At 48.1% G+C, this 17,477-nt stretch overlaps 1 protein-coding gene across 1 annotated transcript in view; it reads left to right on the top strand.

Moving 5' to 3' along the window:
- LOC310773362 (NACHT, LRR and PYD domains-containing protein 3-like) overlaps window positions 1-17,477 on the top strand; it is a gene marked incomplete at its 5' end in the record, with an annotated part of 72,720 nt that overhangs the window by 54,910 nt on the left and 333 nt on the right. The window contains one exon of the mRNA XM_083633231.1: window positions 17,136-17,477. This exon is cut by the window's right edge and continues 333 nt beyond it. Coding sequence (XP_083489357.1) covers window positions 17,136-17,477 — 342 coding nt within the window. The remainder of the gene's footprint in view (window positions 1-17,135) is intronic.

The following is a 17,477-nucleotide window of genomic DNA, read 5'->3' as shown; positions in this document are numbered from 1 at the left end:
ACCGAATCGTCAGCGTACTTGATGATGTGTCTGTTTTCATGAAGACTGCGACAGGCATTGGTGTAAAGAATATACAAAAAGGCGGAAAGAACGCAGCCTTGAGGCGAACCAGTGGATGTGGACAGAAGGCTGGACAGAGTCCCGTTAACCCTGACACGTTGGGATCTGTTTGTGAGGAAATCGAGGATCCAGCCCACCAGACAAGGATCTAGACCGAAGGTTTTAATTAGTTCTTCTACCAGAACGTGGGGCTGGATCGTATTAAACGCAGATGAAAAATCAATAAAAAGCAGCCTGGCATGGTTTTTATTTCCCTCTAGATGTTTATAAAGTAGGTTGAGTAGAGTGGACGCCCCTCCCTTCTCTATAGGCAAACTGGAGCGGGTCTAGTAGGCTCTCAGTTTTTGCCACAAGTTCTGACTTGACTAAATACTCAAACTGTTTCATGACCAGGGAGGTAAGAGCCACAGGTCTGAAGTCGTTAAGCGTTTTTGGGTTGTTGCTCTTGGCAACAGGAACAACAGTTGACTGCTTCCAAAGGGACGGCACCATCTGCTGATTAAGAGACAAATTAAAAATTTGATAAAAAATGGGGCCTAATTGTTCTGCGCAGGTGTTTAATAAGCGACCTCCGATGTAGTCAGGGCCAGAGCTTTTCCGAGGATTGCATTTCTTAAAACACTTGATCACGTCCTGCTCTTTAAAAAAAGGGCTAGAGAGGGGTGCAGACAGAAGTCTGTTTCTGATCTCAGAGTGATTTTCGCTAAAATCATGGGAATCAAACCGAACATAAAAATCATTGAGGCTTTGAGCCAGTAGTTGATCACAGTTATAATTGTCTAACATTACCTTCTTCCTACCGCTTTCTTTCAACCCTGTGATGGTTTTCATGCCATCCCAGGCAGAGCCAAGGTTGTTTGCTCTAAGTTGAGCTTCTATTTTTTCCTTGTATTTCATTTTACCGACCCTTACCTCTCTTTTTATTTCTTTTTGCACACTTCGCAATTCCAAAGTGTTTCCCTCTCTGAAGGCTGTATTCTTCCTCTGGAGGAGTAGTTTGAGGGATTTGGAAATCCACGGTTTAGAGTTCGGGTACACTTTAATAATTTTATCAGGAATCACAGTATCTTCACAGTATAAGGACCAACTAGTAACCACGTCAGTCAGCTCATTAATGTCGGCAGAGGACTCTGTGAACATGTCCCAGTCTGTGGATTCCAGTAGGCCCTGGAGGGTCTCACAGGAGCTTTCATCATTCCAGTTCTTAATGCGAATGGTCTGCACTTTGCCACGTTTTAGTGCAGTGCGATACACAGGGAAAAGATGTACACAGTTATGATCGGAAGCACCCAGGGGCGGGAGGGCTCCAGATTTATATGCATCTTTGACATTTCCATAGCACATGTCTAGGATTTTATTGGATCTAGTCGGGCAGGTGACATACTGTTGAAAGTCTCTGAGTGTCTTTTTCAAAGAGCAATGGTTCATGTCGCCCAGGATGAGATTAGGTGCGTCTGGGGAGATTAGTTGTAGTTTCTGTACAACCCGGAGTATATGCTCACAGGCGCTAGCTTCATTAGCCTTTGGGTGGATATATACAACTGTAATAAATATCTGTGGAAACTCCCTCGGCAGGTAAGCTGGCCGCAGAGAGACAGAGAGCAACTCGACGTCGGGAGTACACACACTCTCCCTAACAATAACAGATTTAACATTGCACCATCGTTCATTAATATATAAGCATACCCCGCCGCCGGATGACTTGCCCGTGAATGAGGCATCCCTGTCCAGACGAAAAGGTGACCCAAAGCCATCGATCTCCAGGTCGGTGAGTCCCGTTCGGATAGCCATGTCTCCGTGAAGGCTAAAATGCATGAGTCTCTGAAGTCGTGGTTGCAGCGGACCAGCGCCTGTAATTCCTCGGATTTGTTCCGGAGGGACTGCGCGTTGGAGAGGATGATAGAAGGTAGCGGGATGCGGGAAAGGGGTTGTTTTTTCCTCAGACGAGTGCCTCCTCGCCTCCCTCGTTTTCTAGTCATCCGCGGTGATCCTCGTTTTCTAGTCGTACGCGGTGAGCCTCGTAGTCGTACGCGGTGAACCTCCGGATGGATTCGGATCGCTGGGTCTCAGTAGATCTGCAGGATTCGGCCGAATCAGGTCCGCGGGTGGCTCCAATGTGTTGCTCCATTGAAGTAGCTGCTCTCTGGTGTAATGGGTTCGGGCTGACCGATTGGGAGACAACAGCGCGTGTCCCGGGCTCCATGTTAGGTGAAACACCAGCAGCATCAAAAGTAGAGCAAGTAAATACATGATTAGGAAAAATAAATAGATCCCAGGCAGGCAAGAGAGTTCAGGCTCAGTTATGCAGGAGGGTTTCTGCTCCGATCATTCCCAGGGCCGCCGTCATCTCTCTGTTTACCTAGCCTAGCTCTGGCTAGCTAGCGGCTAGCGGGACTTTGGAGTTCTCACTTTCGGCGACCATAGCACCCAGACCTGGGCTAAAAGCGAGCCACGCTGGGGTAGATTGGCAGAAGAGTTGTCCTTCAAAGGTGTTCGTGGTCCCGTAGAGATATAAGGTTCATAAATGGAGGGTTCGTGTTCTTTTTGTGGCCAAAAACTCCCAGGCCCTGGCTGAAAACGAGCCACGCTGGGGTTACAATGCTTGCTATTCACTCGGCAAACTCAGCCAAGAAGTGTCCGTAATCGATGCACAAATAGACCACAGGCTTGGTTGTCGGGTAGGACACATAAAAACATAGAACGTCTGAAAAAACACAAACTACAGACAACAAACTGTCTTATGCTACTCCTTGCTGCCGGTCGCTGCGTGCGCATGCGCCCTGGCGATTCGGCATGCGCTGGGACGCGTCATCAGTGATGTTGACTGGGGTCGTAAGGTGTTTCGGGTCAGTTCAACATCATACACCCTCGCCCAGTAGACCCAGCCGAGGCCGATTAAGACCCCGACCCGCGTCCCGGAAGCAGCCGCTACGGATCAGCCTTCCTACTCTGTCTGCAACGTTGCCCGCGGAAGGGTTGATCACTCCCAATCCGCTGCAATAAAGCTACTGCTACGTCGCAGCATTGAAAGACCCTTCGGTGCATGGAGGCTAAGGCATTGTGGGTTGTCTCCCAGCCGCTCTCCTCCTTCGTCTTACCAGGCCCTCTCCCAACAACCCAGGCATACAGCTCTGTACCTGGTTGTCAGGCATCCAATGGAAAAATAGATGCCTCAAGAAGGCCTGTGCGCTGCACGTCATCCGGCTGCGCCGAGCACCTCGCTCTAGCCTGGAGGACCCCAGGCCGTGCCGATGTTTACACAGATTTTCGGGAGACTAATCCGTAGCGTTTGTGGATTTCTCCCTCACAAGAGAGCCAGTCTGGGGTGCTAACCCATCCCGTACCGGGTTGCCATCTCTCCGACCGTCAACTGTCTCTCCAGTTTGTCACCAATCTATACCTGGTTGTCATCTAGTCTATTCCTAAGTGTCACTGGCCAGGGAAACCAGGGTTCTACGTTCAAAATACATACATACTTGAAGCTTCTTGAAAGACAAACAATCAAATCAACACTGTGTGGTGCTTTGAGACCATAGACTCTATGAGCCTCCTAACAGGCTTAATAGCTCTGCCAAATTGTGAAGCACGGCCCTCACCCCGCCAGAGGCCGGGATGGGACTAACATTAACATGGGGAGAGTGTGACACAGGGGAGAGGTGGGATGTAGGGGATGGAACAGAGGGAGAAACAGAGTGTGACACAGGGGAGAGGTGGGATGTAGGGGATGGGACTAACATTAACATGGGCAGAGTGTGACACAGGGGAGGGGTGGGATGTAGGGGATGGAACAGAGGGAGAAGCAGCAGCAGGGATGGCCATAGGTGGAGGACGGGTCTGCAGCAAAAGCACAGTCTTTAGCAGCTTGGCATAATCTTGTTACAAACTGCTGCACAGTCTGTGTTATCTGGTAGAAAGCTTGGCGGGCGATCGCAGTGTTTACTTGCAGTACGAAGTAGGCATTCAGTGCTGCGACCGCTGCACCATAATCTGCTGCCCCTCCTGTGTTCAGCAGGGTTGAGAAAACATCCTGGAAAAAGTGAACAGCGAGCACACTCCAAAAATATACAGCTCCGGTGCAGGGCACACGCAATATCAAGTCACAGCAGAAAAAGCCAGCACACAAAATGTCCTTTTAATGGGTTTAATACCTTAGTCTGGGTAGGGCAGCAGCACAGCAACAAATGTTTCAGTACGCAGGCCTTCCTCAGTGTTGTGCCGCAGTAGGCGGACATGCCGGTTAAATACAGTCAAAACCGGAAGTACATTAAATGATGTAAACATTTACATAAACCGCCGAACGTAGATGGGTACAAACAAGAAAACGACCGTATCAAACGATTTACAATTATAGATCATGTAAGAGATACAACAAAGTTCAGATCGCACATTGGTCAGGAAAGCACACAATCAGACCTACAAACACGGAGAATACAAGGTGGAACATAGCAGCATTTATATAGAAAATAGAAGTATTAGAAAATAGAACAATAATTTTGATTTAAAGAAAAATAAGCCTGTATATTACAGGTATCAAGTCCTTTGACTTGATATGGTCCCCTCTCCATCAAGATTTCTTTTAGTCCTTTCATTATTATTTCTGGCCATTTGCTGGGATCATTCAAATAAAAATCTTCTGTTACGATTTGGTTAGTAGGTGGTGTGATGTGTGGACCCAAACGCAGGACAAAGATAAGCAGCAGGCAAGGTTTCCAGGAGCATCAAAGGTTTACTTCAAACTTTACATACAAAAGAACAAAAACAGGGCTAGCACACAGCTAGACTACAGCCAAAAACTCAGAGCACTAGGACAGGGTTACTGATACATACCACGACCAACCACAGATAGACAATGTTCCGACAAACACCACACACAGACTCAGACAATATATAGACAGCTAACTAATCACACATGAGGGACAGCTGGGGAGGCAGGAACACAGGGCAAAACGGGAGAACTGATTGGTGGGGAGAACTCAGGTAATAGGGCAGACTAACGAGACATAGGCAACAGGTGGGAGGAATTAAGGCAGACTAACAAGGGAACATGAACAGGTGGGGAACAGACAGACTACACAAGGAATAAACAGAACTTATTTCTCTATTATAAACATAAAGTCCACTGAGTTCAGCTCCTCAGGAAAATGTCACTCAGCATGCAGAGCAGGCCACACCGTGGCCTGGGCATGACATCTTCCTCACCTTGTACCGTTATAATATCCTCTTGCTCGGAGTCAGTAACGTCAGTTGCGCTGCTGCTGGGATGATTCAAAATATCATCATCTTGTTGTCCAGTTATTATATCCTGAGACTCAGTAAATCAGTTTAGACTTTAGAGACTCAGTTTTCACTGCTTGAGCCAGCTGACACAGTCTCTGGTGGAGGGGCTTCCCTGCTCACGGTCACGGCGGGCCAGGCAGCACACCTGGCAGGCTCCGGTGGCAGTGGACGTGAAGAAGAAGGGGCGTCTTCCCTGCTACTCCCGGGTGCAGCATTTCTAGTAGTAGCCTACTACATGTAGCAACAGCAGTAGTGGTAGATGTGCTAGTGCTACTAGCAGTAGCAGCTAGCACAGTGCTAGTTGTCTCGGGCGCCGGCACACTTGAAGGTGCAGCACCGGGTCGGGCGAGGGATGGTGTTAGCAGCACGGACGGTAGTAGATATGCTTCTGCTGCTGCTGCTGCTGCTGCTGCTGCTGGCATTGAACCTGGGTTCAATAAACCTTAACAAGGAACCCCTCTGCTGTTCGCGCGTTTATGTTTTCAAACTGGCGCTTTCTTTCGCTTTGCTTTCTTTTTTTCTTTCTTTGTGGCATTGTTGGGGTGAGGGCGGGCCACCGCGGGAGCAGGTAGGCGGGTGCTGCAGGTGCACCAGTCATTGGTGCAGCGCCACAGTATGAGCGTGATTGACCCATTCCTCAGCAAATGACTATAAGGCAGCAAATTTGATCAACCAACCAGCAACCACAAACCACCACAATTTACCACATTTTATTTTGGTTTTATTGTGTGGGTTGTTTGTTTTTTTGCCTCATCTTTCCGCCTCCACAAGGTGGCGCCATAGGCGGTCGGCTATGTCGCCTATATGCACGAACCAGCCCAACAGTGCAATGTTATCCAGTCACTGTTTGTGAGTTCAATTTCCACTCACCTAGACAGGCTTGGATGATAGAGGAAAGTTCCTACGCTCTCCTTCTGGACAGGCTATAGCACGTACAATCAATCAATCAATCAATCAATCAGTTTAATGCATGTCCCAGAAGGGCACTTTGGTTCACATCAGACAGTAGTGGAAATTACAACATCATTACTAATTTGATAGTAGTAATGAAGGCACACTTCAGAATTGAGATACATTATTACTAGTTTGAAAAAGTAATAAGGCACACTTCAATATTATACAATACATAAACATTTGTTGCATTATGTACAGATTCCAAAAGACCATCTACTGCCCTCAGCCGGGTCGCCGCGTGCGCAGCGCCACCGTTGCATTAGCTCCTCAAACATCGCAAGTGGCTCGCTGTCATCAGCGCCAGATGGAATGTATCGGAGGAAGAGGGAGAGGGGGGGGTGGGGGGGTGGATGATGCAAGAGCTGTCGGGGGGAACAAGGCGGGGGGTTTGGGGGGGGAAGAGCTCAGTTGTAGACGAAATATCAGGAGAGCTGCGTCCTTGGCAGTAGAGAGTCCAGATTAGGATGAAATGTTTTGGTTGCCTGGAATTCCTTTCACGTCACACAGACCAGGGTCACACAGACCAGAAAGTCAACAGCAGGTGTCAAGTCTCTGATTCCCAACTTAGTTCTTGCAGATCAGTGGAATTTCTATGATATATCACAGTTCAAATTCACTGACCGCCCGTCTCAATTTTCATGACGTCACAGCCTAGGGTCAATCGCTGTTGTCTTCCCGTATCCCGCGGCGAAAGATCCGTCTGGGCAGAGGGTGGGGGCTCCCCGGACCCCGCATTCTTCAAAGTTTAGTTGCTTTGCATTGAGAGACCAGCTTAGTAAATCCAATAAATCCATATTTGTCATTTCGAGTAGACGAATGCAAGTTTGCTCTGGGTGTTGTTGCAGGCAGAGGGAAAGAAGGGAGATAAGGGAGAGCGAGAAAGAAAAGCGACTGCCCTGTTCAAGTGCTGGATGCTGATGTATGTACAGACTACAAGATCCTCGTGAGTCAGCAGTCTCTGTTCCTTTCACACTATACAACTGTCTGTCTTCTAATCAAGAGTCTTTGAGTCGTTGTGGTTTTCACAATATATGACTGAGCTGCAACAGGCACATTACAAATATTTCACCAGGAGAATCCCCCGACGAGTCTGGAAACGCAGTATCACACCGGCTTTATTCTTTCTAAACACACGCTCGCACATCGATGGTAGGGGTGTCAAAAATAATCGATTATGAGATGCATCGCGATGCGGACGTGCACGATTCTGCATCGATTAACAAAACAACAGAAAAAAACAACAGAAAAAATACATTAAATGCTTCCATACTGCTCACCTGGCATAATCCAAGTCTCCACAAGCCCTGAGATGCCAAGTTGACTTGAAAAGATGTCATGTACACCCTGTTTTTAGCTGAAATCGTCACTGGAGCTAGCAGCTGAAATTACAACAACTAGGGTACAACCTTGCTATAGTGACGATTTTAGCTAAAAACAGGGTGTACATTACATATTTTCAAGTCAACTTAGCATCTCAGGGCTTGTGGAGACTTGCATTATGCCAGGTGAGCAGTATGGAAGCACTTTATGTATTCTTTCTGTTGTTTTTTATGTTTTTGCTCATGGCCCCCTTCACACTCAGCAGACAGCTCTCTGTGCCTGCCGCAGCAGAGTGCAGTTCTCCTATCTCGGTGCGCGATGCGTCCAGAGTGCTTTACCCAGTGCACTGACTGTATGAGAGTACCTCATAGGACCCAACTTCAAACAAACAGAACTATCCCTTTAACCCATTGATACCTGATGCAGCATTTGCGTGTATATCCCTCATTTGTGTGCGTATCCCTTTAAGACCGCGAACCGCGTTAACGCGGTTCGCGGTCTTAAAGGGATACGCACACAAATGCTGCATCAGGTATCAATGGGTTAAAGGGTTGAAAGTGAGAAAAAAGAAATCATGTATTGCGGAAAAAGTGATGCATCGATTTAAGATGCATCGCGATGCATCGTGATGCATCGTTTAATCAAATCGAATCGAATCGTTGACAGATGAATCGTAATCTAATCGAATCGTGAGGCCAGTGAAGATTCACAGCCCTAATCGATGGGTCATTCTCCAAAATTGGTTCAATGTTAGATTTATTAAGTCTGAGTTATTAAGTTTACGGCTATCTCAAATATTATTTGGGTTTCGAATGGATAATAGAATGATTTTAGTAAACATAAGATTTTCATAGCTACTTAAATGCTTTTTAAATTAGTTTTTTGGTTGTGGGACAGTTCCTGGAGAATGACCTCCTCAGTCAGACCACTTGACTGTTTGTAACATGCTGCAGACAGCACACATCACCCTGGCCGTGTCTGTCTCTTCTGTCCTGACCACACTCCCAACACGACTAGATATCAAGCAGGCTAGATATCCTGACCTCTGTGAGTCGGTGAGTGAGTGCTCAGGGGAGCTCCCCGCTCGCGTCTGTGCACAGTTCACACTTAACAAGCGAGCGCCGACGTGCCAACGTGATTTGCCTCTGATCAGGGGGGGTTTGTCGCTGAGCTCCAAAAACAGCTCGCCGAGGGCTCTGAGGGCCTAGTGGGAACTCTGCATGATCCACCTCCTGACTGGATTTTCCTCCCACCAGCCTGGTTCCCCAGAAAAAGAATTGGTCCATTCCACAATACAAGGGGGTTAGTCCACTTCAGGAATTCTTCACAAAAATCTTCTTTATAAAAATGAAAAGTCCTTGTTTCAAACAGGCTGAGCTGCCTGCCTTCATAGGGAACAGCACCAAGCAGCACACCTATGAAATCATGTCACTACTATTGAGTCCAAATAGCAGCTGCTCACTCTACACCTCACATGGGCGGGGTTAGTGTCACACACACACACACACACACACACACACACACACACACACACACAAATCAGCACACACACACACACACACACACACACACAATCACACACACACACACACACACACACAGAGAGGGAGAGAGAGAGACAGAGAGGGAGGGAGAGAGAGAGAGAGGAAAAGACGGAGAGAGGGGGAGAGAGACAGGGAGAGGGATAGAGAGGGAGAGAGAGAGTGACAGATAATGAGGGAGAGGGAGAGAGAGACAGAGGGAGAGAGGGACACATAGAGAGGGAGAGAGAGAGAGAGATAGGGACAGAGAATGAGGGAGGGAGAGAGCCAGAGGGAGAGACAGGTAGATAGGGACAGAGGGAGAGAGAGAGGGAGGGAGAGTGGGAGAGAAAGATGTGGAGATGGAGAGGGAGGGAGAGATGTGGAGATGGAGAGGGAGAGGTGGAGAGAGATGTAGAGAGGGGGAGAGAGAGAGAAGGAGAGAGACAGAGAAAGAGAGAGCAGTCTTCACTGAAGTGTTTTACAGGCAGACATATAGAGAGGGAGAGAGAGACAGAGAATGAGGGAGAGGGAGAGACAGAGACAGAGAGAGAGAGGGAGGGAGGGAGAGAGATAGAGGGGGAGAGAGTGAGAGAGGGATAGAGAGACAGAGAGAGAGGGAGAGAATGAGGGAGAGACAGAGAGAGGGAGAGAGGGAGAGAGAGAGGGACAGAGAATGAGGGAGAGAGAGAGAGGGAGAGAGAGATAATTTATTTTTATTTTTAAGAACCTTTATTTTCCATAAATGACATTTTTAGCATAAAATACCTGAATAAATCATTAATCAATGAAACATATTGACACATAGACAGCATGTAAATTCTCACAGAAACAAAGGGTTAAAACAGAGCTGCCCGTCAACAAACGAACACAGAGCATCAGTGAAGCACCAACGAGACAAAAAAACAGCAGAATCATTCACGAGTGAATAAAACCTAAAATCCACTGTGATTCCAGCTCGTACCAAAGCCTTAAACAATGGCAGCAACTCCCCACCTGAAACATTTTCTATTTGATTTTTTCGGCTTTTGTAAATTGACAGTTTGGCCTGTCCCACTACAAAGTTCAACAGCTCCCACTTCATTGCATTTGCCCTTTTATAACCAGCACCAAAATAAAAGCAGTTTCACTCCAACTCTCCCCACATTTGACAAACACATATTCTACAATTCCAAACAGTACAGTCTTTTACCCTCCAGAAAACAGTGAAAAACAGACTTTGGTTCTTGACAAAAAGGACAGTTGTTAGACACTGTTAGATTTAACTTGGAGACAAAACTACTGACTGCCACTGCTCCCTTCAATATTCACCACTGCAGGTCACCTGACCGACAGACAGAGAATGAGGGAGAGGGAGAGAGAGAGACAGAGAGTGAGAGAGAGAGGGGGGGAGAGAGATAGAGGGGGGAGAAATACAGGGAGAGAGTGAGAGAGAGAGAGACAGAGAGAGAGAGACAGAGAGGGAGAGAGAGACAGAGAGAGAGGGAGAGAGAGAGAGAGCGAGAGGAGGAGAGAGATAGAGGGGGGAGAAATACAGGGAGAGAGAGTGAGAGAGAGAGGGAGAGAGACAGAGTGTGAGAGAGAGAGGGAGAGAGAGAGACACAGAGAGAGAGAGAGAATGAGGGAGAGACAGAGAGGGAAAGAGAGAGAGACAGAGAGGGACAGACAGAGACAGAGAGAGGGAGAGAGATAGAGGGGGACAGATAGAGAGGGAGAGAGAGGGACAGATAATGAGGGAGAGGGAGAGACAGAGAGAGAGGGAGAGAGACAGAGGGAGGGAGAGAGACAGAGAGGGTGAGAGAGAGAGAGACAGGGAGAGAGAAGGAGATAGAGAGGGACAGAGAATGAGGGAGAGGGATAGAGGCAGAGGGAGAGAGGGACACATAGAGAGGGAGAGGTAGAGAGATAGAGGGGGAGAGAGTGAGAGAGAGACAGAGAATGAGGGAGAGAGGGAGAGAGAGACAGAGGGAGAGTGGGAGAGAGAGAGTGGGAGAGGGAGAGAGAGAGATGTAGAGAGGGAGAGAGAGAGAGAGAGACCGGAAGAGAGAGTGAGAGAGAGAGAGAGAGTGAGAGAGAGACACAGAGAGAGATGGAGAGAGACAGAGGGAGACGGAGGGACAGAGGGAGAGGGAGGGAGAGGGAGAGTGGGAGAGAGAGAGAGAGGGGGAGAGAGAGGGAGAGAGAGGGAGAGAGACAGAGAATGAGGGAGAGAGAGAGACAGAGAGAGAGAGGGACAGACAGAGACAGAGAGAGGGAGAGAGATAGAGGGGGAGGGAGTGAGAGGGAGAGAGAGGGACAGAGAATGAGGGAGAGAGAGAGAGAGATAATGAGGGAGAGGGAGAGAGAGACAGAGAGGGAGATAGAGAGATAGAAGGGGGAGAGAGAAGGAGAGAATGAGGGAGAGGGATAGAGAGACAGAGAGAGAGAGAGACAGAGAGGGAGAGAGAGACATAGAGGGATGGAGAGAGATAGAAGGGGGAGAGAGAGGGAGAGAATGAGGGAGGAATAGAGAGAGGCAGAGAGAGAGAGGGAGGGAGAGAGACAGAGAGGGCGAGAGAGAGAGAGAGACAGGGAGAGAGAGAGAGGGAGATAGAGAGGGACAGAGAATGAGGGAGAGGGAGAGAGGCAGAGGGAGAGAGGGACACATAGAGAGGGAGAGGTAGAGAGATAGAGGGGGAGAGAGTGCGAGAGAGACAGAGAGGGACAGAGAGAGAGAGAGGGAGAGTGGGAGAGAGAGTGGGAGAGAGAGAGTGGGAGAGGGAGAGAGAGATGTAGAGAGGGAGAGAGAGAGAGAGAGACCGGGAGAGATTTTAAAAAAAAAACGATTTCAGACGGACAAGCCCGTCTTTATTGTCACACGATTACAATCAACACATGCACGGAGGGCCACAACACACACATGCTGACGGTGGCCGGTGAAATTTGTCCTCTGCATTTAACCCATCCTGGCTTTGTCCTTTCCTCCGGGGGGCAGGCCAGGAGCAGTGGTCGCTTTCTCGTACAGCGCGAGAGAGACAGAGAGAGATGGAGAGAGAGAGGGAGAGAGATAGAGGGGGGAGAGAGGGATAGAGAGACAGAGAGAGAGGGAGAGAGAGAGGGAGGGAGGGAGGGAGAGAGACAGAGGGAGAGACAGAGAGAGAGAGAGAGACAGAGAGAGGGAGAGAGAATGAGGGAGAGAGAGTGAGAGGGAGAGAGAGATAGAGAGGGAGAGGGAGAGAGATAGAGGGGGATAGAGACAGAGGGAGAGTGGGAGAGAGAGTGGGAAAGGGAGAGAGAGATGTAGAGAGGGAGAGAGAGAGAGAGACCGGGAGAGAGAGTGAGAGAGAGAGACAGAGAGAGAGAGTGAGAGAGATGGAGAGAGAGAGGGAGAGTATGAGGGAGAGAGAGAGGGAGGGAGGGAGGGAGAGAGAGGGAGAGAGAATGAGGGAGAGGGAGAGAGATAGAGGGGGTGAGAGTGAGAGGGAGAGAGAGGGACAGAGAATGAGGGAGAGAGAGAGAGATAGAGAGGGAGAGAGTGTGAGACAGACAAAGAGAGAGGGAGGTAGAGATACAGAGAGGAAGGGAGAGTGGGAGAGAGAGAGTGGGAGGGAGAGTGGGAGAGAGAGAGAGATAGATGTATAGAGGGAGATAGAGAGAAGGAGAGAGAGAGAGAGAGAGAGAGAGAGAGCAGTCTTCACTGAAGTGTTTTACAGGCAGACAGATAGAGAGGGAGAGAGAGACAGAGAGAGAGAGACAGATAATGAGGGAGAGGGAGAGACAGAGAGGGAGACAGAGAGAGAGGGGGGAGAGACAGAGAGAGGGAGAGACAGAGAGATGGGGAGAGAGACAGGGAGAGGGATAAAGAGGGAGAGAGAGAGTGACAGATAATGAGGGAGAGGGAGAGAGAGACAGAGGGAGAGAGGGACACATAGGGAGGGAGAGAGTGAGAGAGACAGAGAGGGACAGAGAATGAGGGAGGGAGAGAGAGAGCCAGGGGGAGAGGGAGAGAGAGAGGGGGGAGAGATATGGAGAGGGAGAGGGAGAGAGAGATGTGGAGATGGAGAGGGAGAGGGGGAGAGAGATGTAGAGAGGGGGGGACAGAGAGAAGGAGAGAGACAGAGAGAGAGAGCAGTCTTCACTGAAGTGTTTTACAGGCAGACATATAGAGAGGGAGAGAGAGACAGAGAGAGACAGATAATGAGGGAGAGGGAGAGACAGAGAGGGAGAGAGAGAGACAGAGAGAGAGAGAGGGAGGGAGGGAGAGAGAGACAGAGAGAGAGGGAGAGAGATAGAGGGGGAGAGAGTGAGAGAGAGAGGGATAGAGAGACAGAGAGAGAGGTTGAGTAAGAGGGAGAGACAGACAGAGAGAGAGGGAGAGAGATACAGGGAGAGAGTGAGAGAGAGAGAGAGAGAGGGGGATAGAGAGAGGGAGAGAGAGAGAGAGAGGGAGGGAGAGAGACAGAGAGAGGGAGAGAGAGAGGGACAGAGAGGGAGAGAGAGAGAGAGGGAGAGAGACACAGATGGAGAGAGAGGGAGAGACAGAGAGAGAGGGACAAAGGAACAGAGAGAGACAGAGAATGAGGGAGAGGGAGAGAGGGAGAGAGAGAGACATTTTTTATTTTTAAGAACCTTTATTTTCCATAAATAAAGGACATTTTTAGCATAAAATACCTGATTAAATCATTAATCAATTAAACATATTGACACATAGACAGCATGGAACTTCTCACAGAAACAAAGGGTTAAAACAGAGCTGCCCATCAACAAACAAACACAGAGCATCAGTGAAGCACCAACGAGACAAAAAAATCAAATCAAATCAAAAAACAAAATCATTCATGAGTGAATAAAACCTAAATTTCCACTGTGATTCCAGTTCGTACCAAAGCCTTAAACAATGGCAGCAACTCCCCACCTGAAACATTTTCTTTTTGATTTTTCCGGCTTTTGTAAATTGACAATTTGGCCTGTCCCACTACAAAGTTCAACAGCTCCCACTTCATTGCATTTGCCCTTTTATAACCAGCACCAAAAATAAAAGCAGTTTCCCTCCAACTCTCCCCACATTTGACAAACACATATTCTACAATTCCAAACAGTACTTCAAGTCTTTTACACTCCAGAAAACAGTGAAAAACAGACTCTGGTTCTTGACAAAAAGGACAGTTGTTGGACACTGTTGGATTGAACTTGGAGACAAAACTATTGACTGCCACTGCTCCCTTCAATATTGGCCACTGCAGGTCACCTGGCCTCTTGTTTAATGGTGCTTTATAAAACAGCCTCCACACTGGTTTACAGTCATCCTGCACATTCAGTCTCTCTCTCCACACACACTGTCTGTTCTCCCACTCAGCATGTTCTTGTTTAAAGCTTGCACACAGTATTTATACATTGCCTTCCCATTCAACATGTACAGGTCTGTAGATTCAACGTTTTTATAAGCCAACAATGGTCCCATCAGTCCAGTTTGGTCTATTTGAGGACCCAGTTCAGGAAACGGATCCCCATCATTAGGACTGTCCGTTCCACTTAGATAGTCCTGTAACATTTCCCACTCCTGATTACTCAGTCTTTCAGTCCACGCATTCAACCAACAAGTTCCTAGACAGAGAGATAGGGAGAGAGACAGAGAGAGAGAGAGAGAGAGAGAGAGAGAGAGAGAGAGAGACAGAGAGAGAGGGACACATAGAAAGATAGAGGGGGAGAGAGTGAGAGAGAGAGAGTGAGAGAGATAGAGGGGGAGAGAGACAGGGAGAGAGACAGAGAATGAGGGAGAGAGAGAGAGAGACAGAGGGAGAGAGGGACACATAGAGAGATAGAGGGGGAGAGAGTGAGAGAGAGAGAGTGAGAGAGAGAGGGAGGGAGATTGGGAGAGAGAGAGTGGGAGGGAGATTGGGAGAGAGATATGTGGAGAGGGAGAGAGAGAGAGAAGGAGAGAGCGAGAGAGCAGTCTTCACTGAAGTGTTTTACAGACAGACATGCCCTCTATTGTAAGTCAGCCCCCCCCCCCCCCCCCCCCCCACACACACACACACACACACACACACACACACACACACACCATACAGCTGATGGCACTGAGCTGACACAGCATCACTGAGTTACTGAGTGGAGACAGAATACAGATGAAACTCAAGTTACAGACATGATGTAAAGGAGTGGAATGACTCCTGTTAGTGTATAGACTCAGTCTGGTCATCTGACTCCAGTCTGTACCAACATATGAACATTGAGTCTGTTAGTGTATAGACTCAGTCTGGTCATGTGACTCCAGTCTGTACCAACATATGAACATTGAGTCTGTTAGTGTATAGACTCAGTCTGGTCATGTGACTCCAGTCTGTACCAACATATGAACATTGAGTCTGTTAGTGTATAGACTCAGTCTGGTCATGTGACTCCAGTCTGTACCAACATATGAACATTGAGTCACACACACCCCAGGAATACTGTCGTGTTGGCGTCAGCTAATGGGGGGACCTTTTAATAAACAAATAAACACAATCACGAGCGTACGCACATGCTCTCTCTCTCACACACACACACACACGCACGCACACGCACACACAAACACATTTGTTTGTGTGAAAATGTTTAGGTGAAAATGGTTTAACACGTTGAGTGCCAAGGACGAGATATCTCGGCTTACATGATCCAACCGTTGAGTGCCAAGGACGAGATATCTCGGCTTACATAAACATTTTTTTTTTTTGACGGTGGGACATCAATCAACCCCTTTTACGTCTCCTATACCAGAATTGGAGGAAGAGAATGTGTATAATCTATTTTACCGACCAGCTAGGTGGCGACGGTGCTCTCCCGACAGAGACAAAGTCAACCAAAAGCAGCCGCCTCCCGCGGCTGCTTCCTCCATTCTCAAGGAAATGGCTTGCCGATTTTACAGTCATCAGTCACCAGACTCGCCGCTCTCGGGCCGCGCCAGCAGCAGCACACGGGGGATTGCAAATTTGCATAATATATTATGGGTGAAACACACTTTGAAACGCCCGCAGAAAGGCCAGAATCGCACGCATTCCGAAAACCCAGAAACGAACGAGCCTCATTCTCATACTGTAGGCGGGGACGCTTTCGCGCTGCTGCGGTGGGGGGTTCCAGAAATGGACTGGGTGGGCAGCATAAAGCCTAGAGTCGCATGGGGCTTCATCGGGGCTCTCAAACCCAAGAGACGAGTGAGCCCTATCCACACTCGCTGCCAGGGAGGGAGGCTGCTCAAACTCGCTGCCAGGGAGGGAGGCTGCTCAAACTCGCTGCCAGGGAGGGAGGGCAGCAGCAGCAGCAGAGCACTCGCTTGTGACAAACGCAGGCTGAAAGCCACTAGACACGCCCACGGAGGGGGGAGTTGAAGGAGAGGGCGTTCGGAACTATATTGTTTGGATGTCTGATTTCTCACTGATGCCAAAAATAAATGGTTAAAGTGACTGTTCTGCCTGTTTGATTGAATTTCACAAAACTGCGATTATCTCAGCTTTCACTCTCAGACAGCTGAAACCATGCTGTACTCAACGGCTAATATCTACATAACTACTAACTCTACAAACTAACTCTTTTAGACAGAGAAAGCACACATTCTATTAGTTCTTTTTAGATGATTGGTGTTCACGAAGTCTTAACAGAAAAGAATCCTCGGCTCTTGTAAAATGAGCCAGAATCCTCAAAAAAAAAAACTGGCAGAACTTACCTACAGCATTGAAAAAAGGGCTGGCAGTCAATGTGTTAATTGTAATTTATAAAAGAAAATACATATAATATGAATAGACATACATCTATAATAAGTTGGATAAATACAAAGGAGATATCTGCTTTTGCAAATGAACTCCTACATATAAAGCTCATGTGTGACATCTATTCATTCAAATCCTACTCTGAAAAAAGATGGCTGACAGAATGTGTCCTCATGCAACAGTCAATCTGTGAATAAATCCACCAATAGTAAACACAACAGGTGTGTTAGATGAGAAGCTGCTGCTGTATTGAGTCTTGTTCTCTCCTTCAGATGCCTGTGAACTCACACTGGACCCAAACACAGCAAGCAGATACCTCCTCCTGTCTGAAGACAACAGAAAGGTGACGAGGGTGGAAGAGTGGCAGCCATATCCTGATCACCCAGAGAGATTTGACAGTAAGGCTCAGCTGCTGTGTAGAGATGGTCTCACTGGTCGCTGTTACTGGGAGGTGGAGAGGGAAGAAGGGGTTTCTATAGGAGTGGCTTACAGAGGAATCAGCAGGAAAGGAGAGGGTGCTGACTGTGTGCTTGGATGTAATGAAAAGTCCTGGTGTCTGCGCTGCTATGATGATGGTTGTTACAATGCCTGTCACAATAACAGAGCAACAGTCATACCTCCT

The sequence above is a fragment of the Poromitra crassiceps genome (assembly GCF_964638095.1).
Source record: "Poromitra crassiceps genome assembly, chromosome: 3".
NCBI lineage: Eukaryota > Metazoa > Chordata > Actinopteri > Beryciformes > Melamphaidae > Poromitra > Poromitra crassiceps.
The sequence above is the reverse complement of the archived record's forward strand: the minus strand, read 5'-3'. Positions and strand labels throughout refer to the sequence as shown.